Source organism: Trachymyrmex cornetzi, unplaced genomic scaffold (assembly GCF_001594075.2).
Source record: "Trachymyrmex cornetzi isolate Tcor2-1 unplaced genomic scaffold, Tcor1.1 scaffold138, whole genome shotgun sequence".
Classification (NCBI taxonomy): domain Eukaryota; kingdom Metazoa; phylum Arthropoda; class Insecta; order Hymenoptera; family Formicidae; genus Trachymyrmex; species Trachymyrmex cornetzi.
The window spans coordinates 280,145-300,920 of NW_017295960.1; the positions used below are offsets into that span (position 1 = coordinate 280,145).

General features: G+C 37.0%; 2 protein-coding genes across 15 annotated transcripts in view; both read left to right on the forward strand.

Annotated features, from left to right (window-relative positions):
- The window catches only part of LOC108770948 (Cbl-associated protein), a 104,185-nt gene that overhangs the window by 28,889 nt on the left and 54,520 nt on the right, over nt 1–20,776 (forward strand). For 12 of the 14 annotated variants that reach the window (XM_018522743.1, XM_018522744.1, XM_018522745.1 and 9 more), the window contains exons 2-4: nt 14,881–15,032; nt 15,356–15,429; nt 15,519–15,581. In XM_018522743.1, coding sequence (XP_018378245.1) covers nt 14,881–15,032; nt 15,356–15,429; nt 15,519–15,581 — 289 coding nt within the window. Of the gene's footprint in view, nt 1–4,708; nt 4,742–13,958; nt 14,022–14,880; nt 15,033–15,355; nt 15,430–15,518; nt 15,582–20,776 lie in introns of those variants that run through there. The other 2 variants (XM_018522734.1, XM_018522732.1) reach the window with 2 other exon arrangements.
- Nucleotides 18,468–19,618, forward strand: LOC108770950 (uncharacterized). The gene has a single exon (XM_018522746.1). The coding sequence runs from the start codon at nt 18,493–18,495 to the stop codon at nt 19,531–19,533; it is 1,041 nt and encodes a 346-aa protein (XP_018378248.1). The 5' UTR covers nt 18,468–18,492; the 3' UTR covers nt 19,534–19,618.

Consider the following 20,776-nt stretch of genomic DNA (forward strand, 5'->3'; position numbering starts at 1 on the left):
ATACAAGCAAAAATATTGTAATCTTGCTTTAAAAATTTTAGTCTTGAATTCGTATTGATATAAGATTTTTAATTGAGCAAGTTTTGAATTAAGTGCAAAGTAATACTTGCATCAAAACAAATTTAATCATATCAAACTTGATATCTCTGAAGCAAGATTATAATATTTTTGCTTATATATGAGTATATTATGGTTGATTTAAGAATAGACTTTTTTTCTGTGTGGAATCGTTTCATCTCGTATGCACTTGGTATCGTTAACCTGAAATTTTCACGGTACAATTTATCGCAATGTTATACCGCTATACATCTGCTGGGGGGTCTCTTATATGAAATTGTGAGCGTTTGCCTTGCGATTAGAAGTCGTGGATTGTTACCTTCATAACTCTCGATCGAGGTCGTGTCGCGGTGCGTGCGTTCCACGATATCGAATGAACGTCGCGATACGCAATCGTATATATATTACATATACTGAACGATAACTAGCGCATAAAGTATCACGCGCGTGTACTTGAAGTGGAACGCGAGCCGGTGCGCTCGCCTTCCACACGCACGTGCGACGTGTAATGGAAACGTAAGAAGGCTTCATGTAAGGGACCGCGATCGTATTGTATGTCATGTAAGAAAAGACGTCTTGTTTCACGTAATTGTCCAGTAGCTCCAAAGCCAATGGTTGATACAACGAAACGCCTGAGAAATGTCTTCTACTTAAAAGCGGATTTCATGATTTTAAGAAATTCGATTTTTGCCTCGAAGAAGATATCGATTTTATCCTCTTACGTGCACTGAAAAAAATTCAATAAATATCGAATAGTTCTAAATAAATATTTTATACTAAATGTAAAGATACATTTATTTCATACAAAAATCATTAATTTGATTTAACTATATATTGAAAATGTTGTCATGAAATTTAATGTATTTTTAAGTTAAGCGAGGTAAATTTAATTCAATGACATTACATTAAATGTATCTGTAACTGAAAAGTATATTTTGTACACGCAGATAAAATTTAATGCACTTTCTATAAAATTTTACATACATTTGCTTGAAATTGAATACGTGAACATTAAATTTAAATTGTAACTTCATTTTTATTGGCAACATTAAATGTTTTTAATGTGCCTGTGTGAAATTGCTTCCGTTACACGAAATTTCCTTTTTTCTGTAAGTGTATTATTCTTTTTATTGTAAATATTTATCTACTGTAAATAAATGTTGACTTAGTACTATTCAAAGAAATATTATCAAGATTTAGTAAATGTTTTTCCACTGTAGTAATAATAATTTTGTTGTATTAACATTAAAATTGATAGCAACGTAGTTTGAATTATTTACGACGGGGATGCGTGTCAGATTGCACGCGTGTGTAACGTCCGTGCGTGATGACGTGGGATTACGTCGAGCCGGGCTCGACATCGGGGGAGAATGAGGAGCCTCGGGGAGTCAGGGGAGCGTGGGATGGACCAAGATCAAGACGAGAGGTGCGAGAAAGAGACGGACGTGGTAGAATCCGGCGAAAGTGCGACGCAGAGAGCACACCGGACCGCATCGAGAGATCCCGATTCTAATATTGTCCTAGGCATCGGCCGGTCTGCCTCGCTCAGTGAACCGGCCGGATTCGGTGCCATCAGCCACAAAATACACGCGGCTAGACGGGACAGTTTCTTTTTTTCCCGACGGAAAAAGCGACTCGCGATCGTTTACGCGATCGCGTCTTGTCGCGAACAGTTTTCACTTGTAGGTAAGAAGTATGCGATTGTGTGTGGGACGGTGACGGGCGTCGCGACGCCGCGACAAGAGACCGGACTGTTGGTGACCCACCGGCAGGGGGAAAAGCTCACCGGAAAATCAATCGAGTAAAACGAGTCCAAAGGAAAATACGGGAGGAAATACACGGTGAGTGGCGGATGACATGCGAGCAAGTGCGCAAAGGTTCATTCGCTGCGGAGATCGGACTTGATACCTTTTTTTGATAATCTTTTAGAGAGCAAGACAGATAACGACGGGTATCAACGAGAAGTAAAATTGAACATGTTAAAAGATGTATAGCCGGCAACGGTAAATATAGATAGATATACCTCGAAAATCGGGACGTAAGATTAATAATGAGTTTTCAACTAATTTAAAATCGGTTGCCCTTAATTGAAATGTCAAAATGTAAGTTCTTTATTCATAAATGAATCGTCAAAAATTTACCTTGAAATATCTACGAAGATTCCCAATGTTAAAATAATTAAGAACATTAATATAAATTAAAAATATTGGATTTCCAGTGGAAACGTTATCGCTAAAAACCGTTTGAGATTGACTTCGTAATTATTGAACATGTGTAATTTTATATTGCAATTTAGCTCCTCCGCTAATAACGTGTTCTACTTTTAAACACACGTCATCGATAAATAGCGGATGAAAGCTTTTAGGTATAAAATAAAATATCTTTCTACTTATTTTATTTTTTCTCCTTTTCATTCATCAACTTGATTCATACTTTTCCACGTCTTATACTTAAAATGAAAGAAGTACATATTAAAAAAATAGGGGAAAAAGAATAAAACGAATAAGAAGTGCAGTCAGAAAGGAAGAACAAGCTATTTACTGTCTATAGGTATTTACATAATTGACCGGAGTTTCCTTGTTTCTTACTTGAAAACATATTTCTACAATATATCTTCGAATTCTGAAAATTTGCAAATCACATTGCCACTAAAGAAATACGCGAATTTTTCCAGATAATACAGTTTTATCGGAAAACATGTTCGCCGCAATATCGAGAGTCTCGAAATAATTTTGCATCTCTTGTTGTTTCCAACTATATTTTCACATCCCGTTTTTCATCTTCTCCCCTACTCATTTTTATTCACTCGATAGCTGTTTATTTTATGCTGAAGGAAATTTTTTAACATCGCCAAAAGGACGGATTATTCTCGCTTTGTAGAGCGCAGTGAATTTACGTCGTTAAAAACGGTAGCGCGATCGATCGCAAGCCGAGTGCGGGTCACTATTGTGCGGGGTTATTATCGGGCGACTTGCAGGTAACATCGATAGGATCAGCTTGACCCGGCGTTGAAATCGATCGATCCTTTTATGTAAATCAAAGATCTTTTATTAACACGCGAAATAGAAAATACGACTGACGACAGACGACGATAACGAAAAGTAAACTTTTCCTGATTTTATCTCGGTTTATATACCCTTATTTCGAACCTTGTTTTACTTTACTATCGCAAGGCAAATGTAGAATATTCAGGATGCACGAGAGAAACTTGAGACGCGTCGACCGGCGTGGCTATTTTGAATTCGGAAAGCTTCGTGCAAGCTCATCGATCGAAGGTCACCGAGTGACGGTATCGAGGAGCGAACATCAAAGAACTTGATGACCGCAAAATGTGCTTTTATTGAAATTACATCCGCAGGCGAAAGAACCTCCGCCGCCGCACACCGGCTCGACGGTGCTGTATTTTTAAACGAGCTACCTCACCGACGCGTTTTCGCTTTCACACTAACAATTTCCGACACGTGAATAGGTCCCGAGCGTTGAGAATTGCGCGAAGTTATACCATCAAGAGTAGGTTTATCCCATTATTCATCGTCGTGTTAAAAACATCGCGATTAAAGCGGTATCTTCGGGCTCTCGAGGGTGCAAGTGATTTAACGCGACGTGAACCGCAATACCTAACGCAATGATAAATCACGGCGGCGGATCGGAAAATTGGGTGTAGAAATTAATTAGAGACTTAGCTTAGCCTACAACGTAATCCATGGCTATTAGTAACCGAATTCATGGCCGCGGTTACCGATACGAATATTTCATCGCAACTAATCCGGCCTTATATTCTGTTCTGTTTTGGACAGCAACAGGAATTTGGCTTTTAATTTATTGTACGCGAAGAAGAGAAGAAATTTCTAGTTCACGTTATTTATGAATGATTAAGATCATATTATCATAACGAATTAGAGGTAATTCACTTTCCTCGCTATTTGTTTATCTAGCATGTGTGGAAGATGCAGAAATTCATGAAATACAAAATTTCTATCTCACATAATATTTTACCTTCACCTTGTTTGCCTCAAGGAATCACATTGATAATTTTCTCTCTCTCTCTCTCTCTCTTTCTTTTTCTCTCTTTTAAACGATATAAATAATCGAGGGTCGTGCAATCCCAGTCACATGGCGTCGTTGATTTCTTGAGTACGCGCCAAGCACTTGAAGCGAGTTTAAACAGACTGAATTGAAGGGTTCCATAAATAAAGAGGACATTGTCTAACGAAAAGATTGGAGTATCAGTCATCATTGATGAATCCCGCTTATCGTATGGGAATATATCCGCCGTTTAAATTTATCAAATGATATCGGTAGACCCTTCGTCCCCGTCGCTGCATCGTCTTTACTCTCAGCTCGTCAATTACGATCTACACAGACGACACCGACGACGGAATGCACAGCGGGTTAATATCCGTTGTCAAGCTGCCGAGAACACGAGCGTCTGGTTTGTTTGACGCTGATAATTCGAGGGGGCGTCGACGCAGTTCCTCGTCACCCTCGTCATCTCGCAAACATAGAGGAGTTAGTCGATTTTTACGCCGGTTTGACGAACGTGCGACACGGAATTTTCGTTGATGAATTCGTTAATGCTTCATAATTCGTGAATAAGTAAATAAGAAGCCCTTGTAGTGCAGGAACAGGTGTATCAGGTGATAGTATTCTCACAACGGGATAGGAAATGGCGCATGTGGGGTGGGTAAGATATTCCACCGGACAGTTCCGCTTTTTCCTATTTTTAGAAATCTAAATAATTGTGCAAACAGAATAACAGTTTCTTTTTTAAGGAGAGAAAATTGGGATTTATTTTATCGAATTAAGCGAGTTTCCGCAAAGTCATTAAAAAACCAAGTTAAACACAGAGTTAATTGGCTTTTTAGTTTTTACGGTTTTTTTATTTCTTTGAATTAGATAAGTAAATTTAATTTGCTACATTTCCCACTAATTTGCGTTTTATTCTTTTACGTCTTTAGAATTATTATTTTATTGATAATATAATAATAATTATTAACTCACTATATGTACGTCATATGTATTTTCCGTGAAAAATGATCTGACATGCCAAATATAAAATATTTTTGACGTATATTTTGACTCATGTTTTTTTGATCATTTTTATAAGACACTTTATTGAACGTTTTAAACGACTAGCGAATATTCATGCAATAGATATTGATGGCCAGGCATTGGATTTCACGGATAGAATATTGGATATTGCATAAATACCGCGAAACGTGACTATTCAAACAAAATTTATATGGATATTTATACAGAATTCCAATGTTACTGTAATGGATCGTGCATGACGGTCGATACTATTAAAAATATACGCCCAGTGCAACATACATGTTACGTGCGAAGCGAGTATTATCGGTTGATCTGAATACACACAGGTTGTACGAGGTTTTTCCTTGAAAAATAATTATTAACTTACAGGTATATCCGAGAGAATTACGGATTAAATGTTATTCTAATTTAATTTGTCTTAAGAGAGTATTTTAGTCTAGAACGCGAAAAAAATATAATCTATCTATTTTATTATTATTATATTTTATATAATTATTATTAAATTATTTCTGGACATTAAAAAAAAATAACTGCACATATTCTACTTACTTTCACACATCTACTTGTACATATTTAGTAAAACTACAAATTTTGAAATGACTGTAAATATTCATTAATTTTTATGTTACGTGAATTTAAAAACAAAATGTAAAAAAAACATGTATCGGTAGTTGATATGATTGTAGCTTTCTAACTTAACCAAAACAAAATATTTAAAAGGATTTTGAGTTATTGTACTCTGAGAGAAATATTTTGCATGTAACCATTTATTTTGTTGATATATGACTAACAAAAACTTTCTTATTTTTTTATTAAAAAATTGTGTTTTTTAATCGAAATTTAAGTAAAATAATCAAATTTTCTGGCCATCTGGCGCAATTTAAACATTCACATAGTTATTTTAATAGTCCAATAAAATTATTTTTAGATCTGTTTTTAATTAAATTTTTAGATACTTTAGCAAAACCGTTCGTGCAAGTATTGATTTTTTAACAAAATTTGTGAATTTAGCATCTATGAAGAAATAATTGATTTATATATAGATGTCGTAAAAATATCCCAATTCATGCGATAAATAGACATGTATTTTATATATACGCAATAGTTACAGTTGATGGGTTTATTTCCAAGAAATCGGGTCAAACGAATTGAAAAATACGATTTTGAGAGAAACGCATTTAAAATTTCAAATATAGTTGCAATGCCAGAAATATAAGTTTATCTCCTATACTGATGATACTGGATCATCCAACAAATCTTCTAACATATTTTTTATTTTTCTTTAATCTAGGTTTGAAACAGCTGTCTTTGAGCTGTCGACAGCGCATTAAACGGTTGTGCGTTACAATTTAAAAATATGTCTTCGCTATTTTGACGAGTATCAATAAAATCTTTTTCAGGAATTTATTTTTGAGATTCTAAATATTTTTTTTTATAAAAAAACGAACTTTTTCTAAGTTCTAGACTAAAATACTCAAACAGCAGATGAAAGTTAAGTAGGAGTAGAAAAGTAGAAATCTCAAAACAATCTAAAATTGAGATCTATGATAAAAATCAGTAAAATTAGCCGATTTGTCGTTTCGCGTGTAATTACCATTTTAAAGGTAAAAGGATGCTAAGGATCGTCAAACGGACAAGCGAACGCCAGTCAAACAACGGCACCGACGTTTATATCGCGATCTGTTTTTCCTGTCCCCGGATGCAGTGAGTTTAATTGCTTTCCTCTAGTCTGCCTTCTAATTAAGCCTTCAACCTTCCTTGGTTGAAGCGAGGAACTAGCCGAATGCATAATGCATTTCAGGAGACGATCCTTTCTTCCTGTCTCCTTTGAATGCCACATCGCGATTTGCCTTCGTCCTCCTCGTTTCCCGCGAATCCCGTTCGGCTAATAGTCGAAGTTTGTCGTCGTTATCGTCGTTACGACGTGATGCATCTTCGATTGAATTATAATTAATGCGCGCCTTGCTTATGAAGCTAACAACAGAGGAAGAAACTTGTACCGTGAACCGTTTCCAGAGACACAAGTATCATTTCAAAGTAATATAACGCATAATTTATTTGCACGTACTTTTTCCTGTATCTCTGTATATGCATTTTACTCCAAAATTACAGTAATTAGTACAATCGCGGATATACGGACGGATTTCTTCTCGTTAAAAAATTTGTCTCGTCTTAATTAATACGTCTAAAGCAAGCCGTGAAACGAGGAGAAATTTTCGCTCCTTTGATATTCATGAAAATATGAAGATTAGATTATGAATTAATGCGAAATTCATATATTATGACACTTCTATTTAATTACGAAATTCTAACTGTTTCGCTGCTCGCTACTGTAAAAGTACTTTTAAAATAATTAAGTGCTGAGTGACCAAAATTTAGTTGGAAATTAATGACCGAAATCAATAAATTGCGAATTTATGTGTAACTTGTGTATGTGTGTGTGTGTATAATATATCATTTATAAATTACTGTTATCTTGCACGAATGCTGCGTATCATGGTGGGTGTTTCCAGATTTATCGCCGGGGCGGTGTGACCGCGATCAACAGCTAAATTACAATTTAGTGTCTGTCTCGAGCGGCCACATTTCACTTCGCAGAAACAGATTTCAAAGCAAGATATTGAAAGATCCGACGTACGCTTTCTTGGAGTGAGACATAGTGAAATGCATTCAGCTCACGTGGCTCGAATGTGTCGACTACCTGGAAATCCCTTCGACTTGTTACGCATTTCTTATGCATACGCAATTCGTGGGTAGAGCCTCTATCTCTCCTTTTCCGTGTAAATACAGTCGACGTGTCTAAATTCCAGCGGAATCATAAAAGTTCCGCGTTAAATTGTCCATGAAATATTGTGCGTTAAACTTAATTCAGTCCTATTTTACTTCATAATTACTTCGCCCATATATCAAGTGAGAGTCTCACTGTGAGACGATTTGGCATTCGAATTTGGAAACTCCAGAGCAGGATTGGGAACTTCTCTCTTGTTGGAATTTATACAACCATGCGTCACACGTGAAGCCGAGTCTTAGGAAATGCCATCGTAGCGCAGGAAAAATTTTATTTTGTGATAAATGCGTAACTCGAGCAGCCCGCACTCGGCATTTTGCAATTTCCCCATTTTCATCCCGTCGAGATTCTCCGAGATGCCGTAATTTATATCTGGCAAGTTTTTCTGCGGAAAGCAGCGGAAGTTTGCACTCGTCACCGAGTGCATTATGCATACCCGCGCTTTGTTGTGCCGGTTCCTCGTAACCGATCGTTATGCGTGTGATTGGCTTCACGTGAAGTTTCATGTCCCATTCGATAGCGGAAACTTTACGGTACCTTGAATGGAGAAGACCGCTAACGATCCTCGACGAACGGTAATTTCTCGGTTTCGACGATGTCTTTTGTGCGTAACGGGTCGTCTTATTGCGATAATCACATAATGACACGAATTGGCTCCGTTAATTAAAGTTGGCACGAAGTCGTCGTTCTCTGTATCCTTCGCTTGGTAGATGGTCACGAAAGGGACTGAGAAAATCTTTCATTCATTATAACACTTTCTTTAGATGCTGATAAATTCGTGAGATGCAGTTTGATTAATATTAAAACGTATCGGTCGTGAAAAGAAACACATACATGGCTTAACAATAAAGTTCTCGAACTACAACAATAATGAAGAAACACGAGACATTTCAGATAACAAAATATTATATTTTATCTTTCAAAATAGTCCCTTATAACATCAATATATACTTCACACATCTTCGATACAAAACTTTAAAATATTTTTTAAAGTCCATAGCTGGAATATTATTTAAAGCACTTATCACATTCCTTTGAATATCCTCTATATCTTGAAAATGTTTCATGATTTTTTTTTTTGAGCTTTGAAACAGCATGAAATTTGAAAAAGCCAGTTGTGGTGAGTAAAATGGGTATACACAAGGGCTGGCAGGAAAAAAAGCGTTTGCTTCTCTAAATTTTGACAAAGAGAAACAATTAAATTTGTGTCCTCCTTATGGATTTATGATCCACTCAGGTCGATCACAACACTACGGCTTAAAAATAATTAAATTATAAAAATCGTTTTTATGATGAAAAGTTAAATTCGTAATTCACGCGTTCGTGAGAAAGCTGAAAATCAAAGACTTTAATATAAATATTTTAATACTAGAAATTAGAAAATGTCTATTACGGTCGAAGCTGGATTGCTTTAAATAATTCAATCTTGAATTACTAATATACACTATATATGTACTTGCATATATACCATATTGTAGTCTTTTCAAACTGAGCGCCGAATTGTTTTTCCGAACTATAAATATGCAAGTACATATATAGTGTATATTAGTAATTCAAGATTGAATTATTTAAAGCAATGAAGATCCAGCTTTGATCGTAATAGGCATTTTTTAAGTTCTAGTATTGATTGTGTTTCTCACATATGCGGTTTAAAATAAAGATTCTTAGTATAAATATTTTAATAATGATGAATAACATATTAAAATCTGTAAATAATTAATTTTTATTGCGAAAAACATTACCTCGGCCGAGAGTCGAACCCGGATCTCTTGCATATCGTGCGAGCGCCCTAAGCCTTTAGAATATATTATATTATAAATATTTTAATTGTGCGAAAATAAATTTTTATCTCCCAACTGAAATCCTGGTACATCCATGTTAACAATCTCTTTCTTGGTCAAGGAAATTGCACGACAACGTTGCTACGTACAAAAAAATTATTATTTTTGGCCAAGAAAGGGATTGTTAAGATTAACAATCTCTTTCTTGGCCACATGATAAGTTAGCCATTTTATTAGTTGAATCTGGCTTTTTTTAAATTCAAGCTGTTCTCAGAGTTCAAAAATGTAAAAAATGTTTTAAGACGTCGAGGATATTCAGAGGAACGTGACGAGTGTTCTGAGTAACATTCCGACTACGGCTTTAAAAAAAGTTTGGAGGTCTTTGAATCCAAGGTATGTAAATTATATTGATGAGAGACTACTTTGAAAAATAAAATATAACAATTTATTACGTGAGATATTTGTGTTTTTTGTTGCTGCAGTCCGGAAACATTAATGTTAGACCATAAAGGTATTTAAAGAACGATGTCACAGTTGTATAGAGTCGATAGATGGGAGTTCTAGTGGTTTTCGTCACCGTTAGGTCGATTTGTTCTCACAATTACGCAAAGACAACGTAACGGTTGGGAAACACGCGGAAAAAATGCGGGATCAGTTTCACTGTTCGAGCATCGGCATCGAATGCGCTCGGGAATATTCAATTTTTCGGTCTGCCGCGTCGCATGATTGCTGCGCGTATCTTCCGCGAGAGATATAAATCGTCTCGGAAGCGCCGATATAACGTATAATCAAATACGAAACACTTCCGACCGATTTTTGAATTCGATATAAGAATAAATAAAAATTGTTCTTAAGACGTGGAAAAATCGATTTCGAACTTGGACAGTCAATACACGGAGAAAATTTTATATTAAGTTTTAATACAATTTTAAATTAGACTTTACTATCTTGTATTTTCGATGGACAATATGATTCCGACTTAACTTTTACTTTGGTAATACTAATTTTTATCACATAAATAAAGTAATTATTTTGTTAAGCCATATTCTAACATGAAAACAGTTAATTTTTACTATGGTACGCAAACAAAATTTGCTAGGTATATTTGATTTTGTAATAAAAAATTTTTACTATGAAAAAGTGTAAAAATTACGTTATATTATTGTTTTTAAAAAAATAGCTATAGCATTTAAACTTATAATTTACATGAAGACCGCAGCTACTACCACATTATAGTAATTTTAAATATAAAATTTTCTCCGTGTAGAGAGACAATTACTTGAAAAAGTAATTCCTTCTTTCCTTGAGTTGTAAAAATTAAAAACCATGACATTTTTAGAAGTCTAAGCCCTCTTTTCTTCACCTCTAGATAACTTTATCCTAGAGATATCTCCCAGAATACTGGAAATATCTCCTGGATAAGGTTATCTGCAACTTATCTGGAAGTGAAGAAATTGGGCATAAGAAGAGTTCTTAACTTTTTAACATCTAATTTGTTTGCAATCTAAAGATTATAAAGCATACAAAAAACTTAAGCAGCAAAAATGTAAGCAATAAATTAATTGGCCAATCACAGTAAAGATCATAATGCCATAACGTAATTAGTAGTAAATCCAACATGTTGATGCTTACACATTTTACTGCTAAAGTTTTTTGTTTACTATAACCTTCAGATTGCAAAAAAAAAATTTTTTTTTAATTAAAAAAACAAAAAACTTTGAAGGTCACTTCCAAAAGTGACCTTCCTCAATTGTTTTCAAAGTTTTTTTGCTTTTTTAATTTAAAAAAATTTAATTTAAAAAAATTAATTTTGTTTGCAATCTAAAGGTTACAGTAAACAAAAAACTTTAGCAGTAAAATGTGTAAGCATCAACATGTTGGATTTGCTACCAATTCCAAATGTGCTTCGAAAAATGACCTTCCTCTCTTATTCTTTTCATTCGGAGTTGCTCGAATCCCTCGACAGATCCTCAAACGGCACATCCAGTATTATTCGGGCGATCGTGGAACGAATTATGCGAACGTTTTAGCAAAGAGTGTGCGAACACCCGCGGGCGGGTTCGGCAGCCCTGTGATTGCTTATTATCCTGCTGATACCCCGCGGAGTTGGTCACGATGATCCTCGACCGGTCCTGCATCATCTTGTCTGATTTTTCTTTCGCTTTCCATCACCATGTTCTCGCCTCTGGATGCTATTATCCCGTGTTGCCCGAAAGCAATTTTCTCCGTCGCTTTCTCCAATCGCTTTTGCGGCCTCCCTTGGTTCGCCGCACGACGTTTAAAGGGTCGTTAAAATCGGACGGAACTTGTGTGGTACTTGAGCGTAAAATGAGTATCTCAAAAATATCGTGGTCGAAGTAGATTAAATAAATATAGAAGACTGAGTTATTAATATTATTAAAAGTAACGTTTATATCAAAATCAATATCTTTAAATAAAGAGTCGTCAATTAATTGTAAGTGAATAAATAATTGTCTATTAAAAGTTTATTTATACGCGGAATTTATTAATGCGGAATTTAGAACCATACGATGTCGCAAATATCTCAGAAAGTTCTTTAGTCATGGAAGTAACTCGCGTTAGTTGGTAATGAAGCAGAGTGTCCCAAGTTTTGTCGATGCAGCTGGAAAGTCGTGCGTCTCGCATAGTTAAAAGTTTGAAAGACTTATGCGCAAAGTGTGAAATGTGAAATTCTGTCTAGTAGTTCAACGCTCGGCCGCTCGTTTTACATCGAGCGTGTTTTCGTGGCTACTTGCTCGCTTGTCGAGTCGATAATTTAGCTTTCTGCCTTCTACTATTAAATTCATAACGTCAAATTATATTTAACTTGAACTATTTTTAATTATTTCTATAGGTCGCCACTACTCCTCAATATGTCGTTAATTTAACTAAAACAATGGAGTTAATTAATTTAACTCAAGAAACTGTATTAAATTTGACTCAAATTTAGTTTATTATTTACTACATTGAAAAAATACTAAATTTTAATAAATATTTGTTTGTGAGCAGTTCCAAGTAAATATTTGCTAAATGTAATATTTATTGGATACAAAAACCATTAATTTAACTATCATTTCTTTTTATTGAGCAAATATTTATTTATTGTAAGTAAATGTTTACTTAGTACTTTTCACAGAAATGTGTATTAAGATTTAGAAAATTTTTTGTCAGTGCATATGTTAATATTGTTTAGTATAAATCGAGCGACAACCTCTGAAATGAATTGATTTACATTTTAACACACATGGAAGTAAAAAAATGTTATTTAACTCAACAGATTGGGTTACCAATTTTGATATCAATGTATCTCACAACGGTTTCCTTCGTAATACATATCAAAACACAAAAATTTATCTCGGTTATCCCATTGTATCGATGCAATTTAAGCAAACTTTAATTTCGATAATCTGATTTCAATTTGCACGATGTTGCTTACAACGTACATTTTTCACCGCCGAAAAGTGAAATAAAAAGAAACGAACGCGTACAGCGAGATTGATACGCACATTTCTAATCAAGTAAATGCGAGAAACAATGCGGTCTGGCTGGAAGCCAAATTTGCGTAAACAAAATTGAGTTCGCTCTGAAAATCAGGTCGCCATATATCTCATTGTTACAGCTACCTCTCTTGTCCCCCTTCGCTCCTCCCAAAATCCAAACAGCATCACGGGGAAGGTCAGCCGGAAAACTTCCCTTGTTGTTCCGCTGTAGCCGAAAAGTCTGGCGCCGGTATGACGGCAGTCCAACAGTGCATCCTGTTCAGAGGACGAGCGCCAGTACCCTTTCACCTCCGGCGCGATGTGCACCGTCTATTCTTCTAGTCACCTTCTAGTCTTCATCTCGGGATTGAAAAATATTCTCGAAATCATCTTTCGTTCGCGAGTAGTTCTCATTTAGCAATTCTCATTTTTATTTAATTTTAATTATACGCGTAACTCATTGCGATAAATCACTCGTCAAATCGGACGAATCAAAGGAAACGACTTAGAACACAGAATGCTTTGATCAATTCGATAGATAGGAGGAATTTCCACATGTAACTTTGAAAATTTTCCAATAGATATAAAAGCAAAAGCAGATTACAAAGTAAGTAAACCATACACGCGCCGTTTGTTTCGTGGATGGAATAAAAGAAGTTGAAAAGTTGAACGTTTTAAGCTCACGACGTTTGACGATAAAAGTTTCTGTGGTGACAAAGGAGCAAGATCGGAACGAGCCTTTCTATCTAGCTATTTTCACGTACCGCGGTAGCGTTTTGTCAACCACGAGGGTATCGAACGAAGGAGTTCTTCGAGATGTTGAAGTTCCGAGTCGCATCCGGCCAACGGAAGTGCGACAGCATGGTGAGAATCTTAAGCGTTTGGAACTTAAATCTCAACTCGATATGCGGAGAGTCGTCGCCGGTAAAAAGTTAATTTTTCTAGATTTATCTGAAGAAATTTCTTATGAATCCTTCGTTCAATTTTGTCATTGCAATGTCGGCAAAAAGCTCGACTATTGATGCGATTTTTTTTTGCTTTACATAGGTTTGGTTTTCCACTCTCTAGTTAATTTGTTTATGAGTTTCTAGTTCTAATCCAAACGCATGTCTAAAAATAAGACGCAAATTGTCTTAAAAATGTCAAAAAGATGTCTTAAAGATATTTTTTTAAAGACGTCTATATCTCAAATTTGAACTTGTTATTGTTTGGGAAAAATTAGAAAAAGAAAAACAATAAATTGAACCGAGATTAAAGTTAATCTACATTGGTGGTAAAAACGAGCTATGAAAAAGTTAATAATCTTAAATGGTACAAATATAGAGATATATATATTTATTAACATTTAATATAATATTATAATATAAATAGTATAAATATATATATTTGTACCATTTATGTTATAATATCTATCTTAAATATTCCGTGGCATTTATATTTCATCGTGTTTTGATCTACCGTGACGGTAATTTGTCGTCGCTTCGCCTGTGCGGCCGCTTTCAGACAGCGTCGCGTGTCGACGTTTGAGAAGTTGCCTGCCTTTAGGCGCACTGAAGGCCTGCAGTGGTTCTCAATCACTTTTCTGGTTTGATAACTCGCTCGGCGATTCACGATATAATTAAATCGTATATACTCGCATTAATTTGTGTTAAGCGATCATGACTCAACTAACTCTTACGTATACCGTCACCAAATTTATTGACCGCACGGTTACCTGTTTCAGGTGAATCCGGGAAGCAAAGCAGCTCAACAAGGGGTGAGAGAGGGCGATCTGATCAGTAATATTAATGAAAGAAGCACTCGAGATCTGACTAACAGCGAGGCGCACGCTCTGTTACGTAATTCTGGGGAGCAGCTAAAACTCGGTCTCAACCAGTAAGTGATCGAAATATTTAGATTTCTTTGTAGTACACTGAAAAAGAATTTTTTTAATCTAAGTAATTGTTTTATCGAACAGTTTTCAAATAAACATTTCTTTACTGCAAGTAAATATTTACTAAATGTAAACATATCTTACTTCTAGCAAGTAAATATATAAAAAAATGTTTACTTGGAACAACTTTTCAAGAAAAAAATTATTTACAATTAGATTTAAAAAATTGTTTTCAGTGTAATAAAACAGAATTTTATTGTTCTGTTATTGTTGATATAATTCGATAAGAAATTTTATTTTTATTCATCCGTTTTTTTTGTCGCAGAGAAAATATCGGCTCGCCGAAAAGGAGGATCTACAGGAGCAGTCTGCAAGAGAACACTACCGAAATTCAGAACAGTAGGTATTCTCTGCGAAAACCGATCGATCGATCCCTCGCTCGCTTATGAGAGGGAAGTAATCGTAATTCTGTCATTTGTGTGCCGCAGAGATCACCACAAGGACCACAACGACAACGCGCACACGGACGGAGTCGGAGAGGAACGTTGCCAGTAAGTTCTCTGTTTCCTTATGCAAACATCAATTTTCACATTGTTCTGCTAGTGATGGAACACTGGCTCTTAGCATAATTGAAAATTGTATTTACTTGTAAAACGCCGTTAACAAGGGGAAACGTTCGATGCAAGCATACTTCGATAATTAACAATTTACAAACCATATCTGACAGAAACTTTTGACGAATAGCGTCAAATAAGCTCGTGATTAATTAAGTTACGTAATATAGCGTCGAATTTACGAGTACTTTAATCGTTGTTTAAGCAATAAGCCGCCGCGTTCGATATCGATTCCCGATTAATCTCAGGTGGTATCAAACGTCGAGCAAATCGTTATTTTTCAATAAATTTTTAACGCTACCCTTTTATACACGCTTATAATTGCAGCGCTAATAATCGAAATATTGCAGTAACATAATTAATTTATAAAGCAATCGCGCAAGTATTGTAATTGCGTAAATAATCTCTCGAATATTGATGAACCACAAGACAATTAACGCGTGTTGACACGATTGTTAATAATTAAGAACAAATTTAGAACTTACGACTTCGATCGTTTTCGTTCCCGCATCGCGTTACGTTGGAGAACCCAGAAATTACCCACGCATGACCGCCGATGTTTGATCGAGCACAATAATCCTGCCAGTTAACTGAGCGTACAATGCGCGTAGTTTAATTATCTCCGATGATCTCAACGGCGAACAATGGCGGCCGGTTCCTTTATGCGCGACAACCGCAGAAACCGAAGTTAGCGTTGGTGACGTTTTGGTTGGTCGAATTAATCATGCTAGCTTTTCATGCGATGCCGTTTATTGATGTCTAGCAATTATTATAGGAGAAAAACAGGAATAATTCAAATTAACTTCCAATCGAACTGACAGGGAACGAATTTTTCTAATTCGATCAATTTTCCACTTTCTGACTGCTTCAGACTATTTTAACGTTTATATCAAATTTGAAGACATTGTCCGTTGAAATTATTTAATTCTATCGACATCAGATGAGATCGGAATATCGGATATACATAATAATGTATATGTTGGAAAAATAGTCAAAATTTTGAAAAATTTAATTGTTTAGCATAAACTACCAATTAAAATATCTTGAATTAAATTTAAAAAAGATTTTTTACCATGGTTCCAATAAAATTAGGCTTGAAGGGGTTAAAAATATTTATGCATGCTAGAAAAACGGAAAAAGCTATGGTTGAAATAAATATTTCGGAAATCTTCGTATAACCGAGAGATATCGGTTTCGAAAGCTGTGGAGACAATTAGAGATTTTTGTCTCCCCTAATTAATCACCGATAATTAGCGGCTTATTCGGGTCCTCGGATGACCGGATAATAACGAGCCTAATAAGTCCGCAACGTATGACGTGTACGGACCATAAATGTACGCGGATCATCCCACTCTGGTCGTTATTACCCGGCTCTTTTCTCCAAATTGCCCGCTCGTCGTCGCGGTACAGTGCGCATCCAGACAGGGGCATACCCACGCCGTGCGTCGAATGTGCGTGCGTGTTGTTCACGCACACACGCAACACACCTGTTCCCGGCTCGCACGTATATTCTCACGTACACGAGCGTACACCTGCCACCACAACGACACGCTGCAATTCCGTGCGGGCGCACCCTTGGCTCTCCGGGAAGACCCTACGTCGAGGAGGCGACCCTCTTCTTCTTCTCTTCTTCCTTCGCTGGGCCGCCGCCTGCGGACCCACCTTTCTCGTTCAGTATCAGGGAACACCTTGTCGAGCGCGCCGCGCCGAGCAATCAAGTTTCGAAGTCGCTTATTTCAAAAAGGAGCACCGGAATCGCGAAGATTCTCGGCTTTTTGTGATCGAGGATCGGGGATCGATCGCCTGATTTTCCGGGAGAAGTCATTGATGGAAAAGTGAAATGTGAACATTGTAATTAAACTAAGTATTTGAAGACTCGGAGAATTAAAATTTGAATAAAAGACAATACAGAGTAAGAACGATATCGGTGCACAATACTACAATTAATGTATTGACCAATTCAGATACAAAATCAAAATTTCAAACGTTTCGATTCACACCGATGTGATAAACCATCCTCTTTCAGTGGATAAACACTTACAAGAATTCGCAATACATGCAATCGCAAGTCATGCTTTGATAAAATTTCTTTAAGAACTTATCCCCCAGTAAAAAAAAGTGCAACTGCAGATCCTCGTGTATAAGTTCATATCGGAAAAAGATCGCTCGCAATGGATAAATTTCTGTAATGTTAGAGAAAAAGTGTGACAGTCCACGATTATTGGTTGGCAGAGTTCCAGAATGAAGCTGTTATATTTAAAAGTGGGCTATAGAATGAGATAAAATGGTATTATATAAATTGGGAAAAGAATTACAGACTTATACAAATATAATTATAGTTGTGATAAAAATTTGCAGATCTGAGTAATCACGTAATTTTTTTTTCTACGTGGGGAGATTTGAAAATTTTAGACTTAAGGAAAGTGTAAGACCGTTGATAATTACGTGATCGATCCCCTGATCCTCCGCTTTATGACAATGTAATTTCTCGTGTAATCTTTTTTATCAATTTGATCGACAATTTAGTGAATGCTCAAGCAAATATACAGGGCAATGCCGATGAGTGTTCAATCAGGAAACGCGTACAACAGTGGGGTATGCCTGTGAATGATGGCGATCAACAATGCGCGTATTATCCGACGGTACAATGGTCGCGAATCGCTGTTTAATGAATCCGCATGCGATTGCGTAATGAGGAAAGAAAGGGCGCGCTGGGTGAACTCGTCGTGACAAATCACGCGATGAAAGTGAATTCAGCGTGGACACGTTGGATCAATGATAATTAATGAAGCTCGATTGAGGTGACGGTAGAGGTGACAAATTGAAAAATAAATGATCCTCCACGAAGATGAAGCTTTTCGATTGTATTCGGTGTCTCAAGACGCTGAATCAACGACAGTCGTCGCGACAACGCAATTGCGAGACGACGGATCCACTGGTGATGACGAAACGACCACCCACGCGTCGTCAACGTTATCAACCTCATCATCGTCGCTTCGAAGGCCCGCAGAAGGTGGCTTCGTCGCGATCCAACGCCCGATTTCTAACCACGATACGTAGCTTCAGCGCTTCGTGGAAACGGCGAGGACTCGCGAGGACTAAGAGCAAGCATGAGATCCGTACGAAACCAAGGAAACTTACCAACGATGAGATCAAATCGAAGGGCGTGGGAATCCCCAAGACGGTTAATGGAATCCACCTGAAGAGGAAGAGGAAGATCCCGGCGAAAAGCGTGGAAATGTCGAATGGCAACGACACCGGACGATGGGAGGAAGTCAACGTCGCCGGAAGAAGGGCCGGGGAGCTCGAGCGTGAATATTATGAGCACCTGGAAGCGCTGAAGTTCCTCATCGACCCTCCGCCGTGCTTCCGTAACACGGAGACCCGGCAGAACTTTGAAAACAAGTTGAACAGTCTTGATTTCAGACGGATGAACACCGTGGCGATTCCCGCGGGATCCGATACTAATGGATATCAGCATCTAGAAGGTCCCAACGGGTTCCAGAGCTCGATCCGTGAAAACAATCTACTCGATCGCAGATCGTACGCAGACACCCTGGACCGCATCGTCGAGGAACACCTGAAGATCGAGCGCACGATGATGGACCTGTTCGTTAGGGCGCCGATTCTGAAGAGTCGACATGGCGAACAGGTGTTGTCCCCCGCGCGGGAGAACAAAACTGTTCGCTTCATGGATGAGGTGGAGCGCTCGGGAACATCTGTCGAACGAGGGAAAGAAGGATTGAGACCCGAGGGTGAAGGTCGTGAGGCCGCAGGGATGGAATTCGATAATCTCGTAAAGACTGAAGAAATCTCGGACTTCTCCCGCGACCGGATACCGAACGAGTGCTCGAACGTGTTCGATGTCGAAACGCGGAACGGTAGGTAGCGATTAACTTCAATTTGGGAGGAGATTTAGAAAACGTCGGAACATATCGGAAAAAGCGATTTAACGTCGAAACATATCGGAAAAAGTCCGCATTTCTGCACTGAGAAAAAAAAATGCTCAAAAATTTATTTGTGAGGTATAATGTTTATTCCACTGAAATAAATCTTTATTTAAATAAAACGAAATAAAATTTTATTTCTGGCAAATAAACCATTCGTTTTATTTTTTGCCGTTAATGAGATGCATATATTTCTCACAAAATATATATTTCGTTATTACAGTTTAATGTTTCTGTAACCGATAAACATCGAAAACAATGTCATTTGTATTATATTTGCTTGCGAATATTTCGACATTTTTTTCTCAATATACATAAATGTTTATAGCATTCTCGTAAAATTTCGAGGACGAGTAAATGTTATTTAAGTAATATATAATCGAAAATTATAAATCTTGTGTGATCGAGATTTTGCGTAAACACGTAACTTGAGCTTAATCAGTTGTGAATTTCATGAACCGGTAATGACCAAAGTTTCTCTCCAATCATCAATTCAACTTGCGTTAACATCAACTCGCGACACTGCTCTTCTTGCCACTGAAATTCGAGCGTCATTTATGGGCTGTTCTTGCTGCGACGAACGAGATAGTGCAATTAGCGATGCGTCATTACGTTCGCTTTTCGAGGGTCATCCGATTCTTTAAATAGAGGATGCACGAGAGTCCTAAGTGCTATCGACGCTGCCTGTTAATAAACTCAAGTGTCGCATTCATGAACACGCTTGAAATTTTATTATGATGAAATTCGATCATAAAGGGACCTGTGGCCTTCTCCCTTATATTTTTTAAATGGTGATACATCGCTATTAATATTTAGATTACTGTTCTCTGTATAAACTTTCTGACGGCGATAATATCGAGCGATATTTGTCCAAGTTAATGAGGCTATCGACAAAATCATCATAACAATTTCTTCGCGACAGTCTTTTGTGCTCTGACAGTTATGCGCCGATATTATGGCCGATGGAACGGCTTTCGATTTACGTCGTGAAGTTCCAGTCGCAGCCTCGATCGAACAATGCGCTACCGGAAATAGCAATCCCCGTTTGTGAGCGGGCTTGTACGAACGGAAATTGTTCCTTTATCGTAACGTGAACAAGCTACGCATTAGATATTTAGGGCAATCGTTCGCCTCCATGAAAAATACTGTACAAGGCTTGCTTTAGACAGTCAAAATCGATAGTAG

What these genes read in the sequence shown, in the direction of transcription:
- LOC108770950 (XM_018522746.1), top strand. Translation starts at nt 18,493, where the DNA reads ATGAAGCTTTTCGATTGTATTCGGTGTCTCAAGACGCTGAATCAACGA.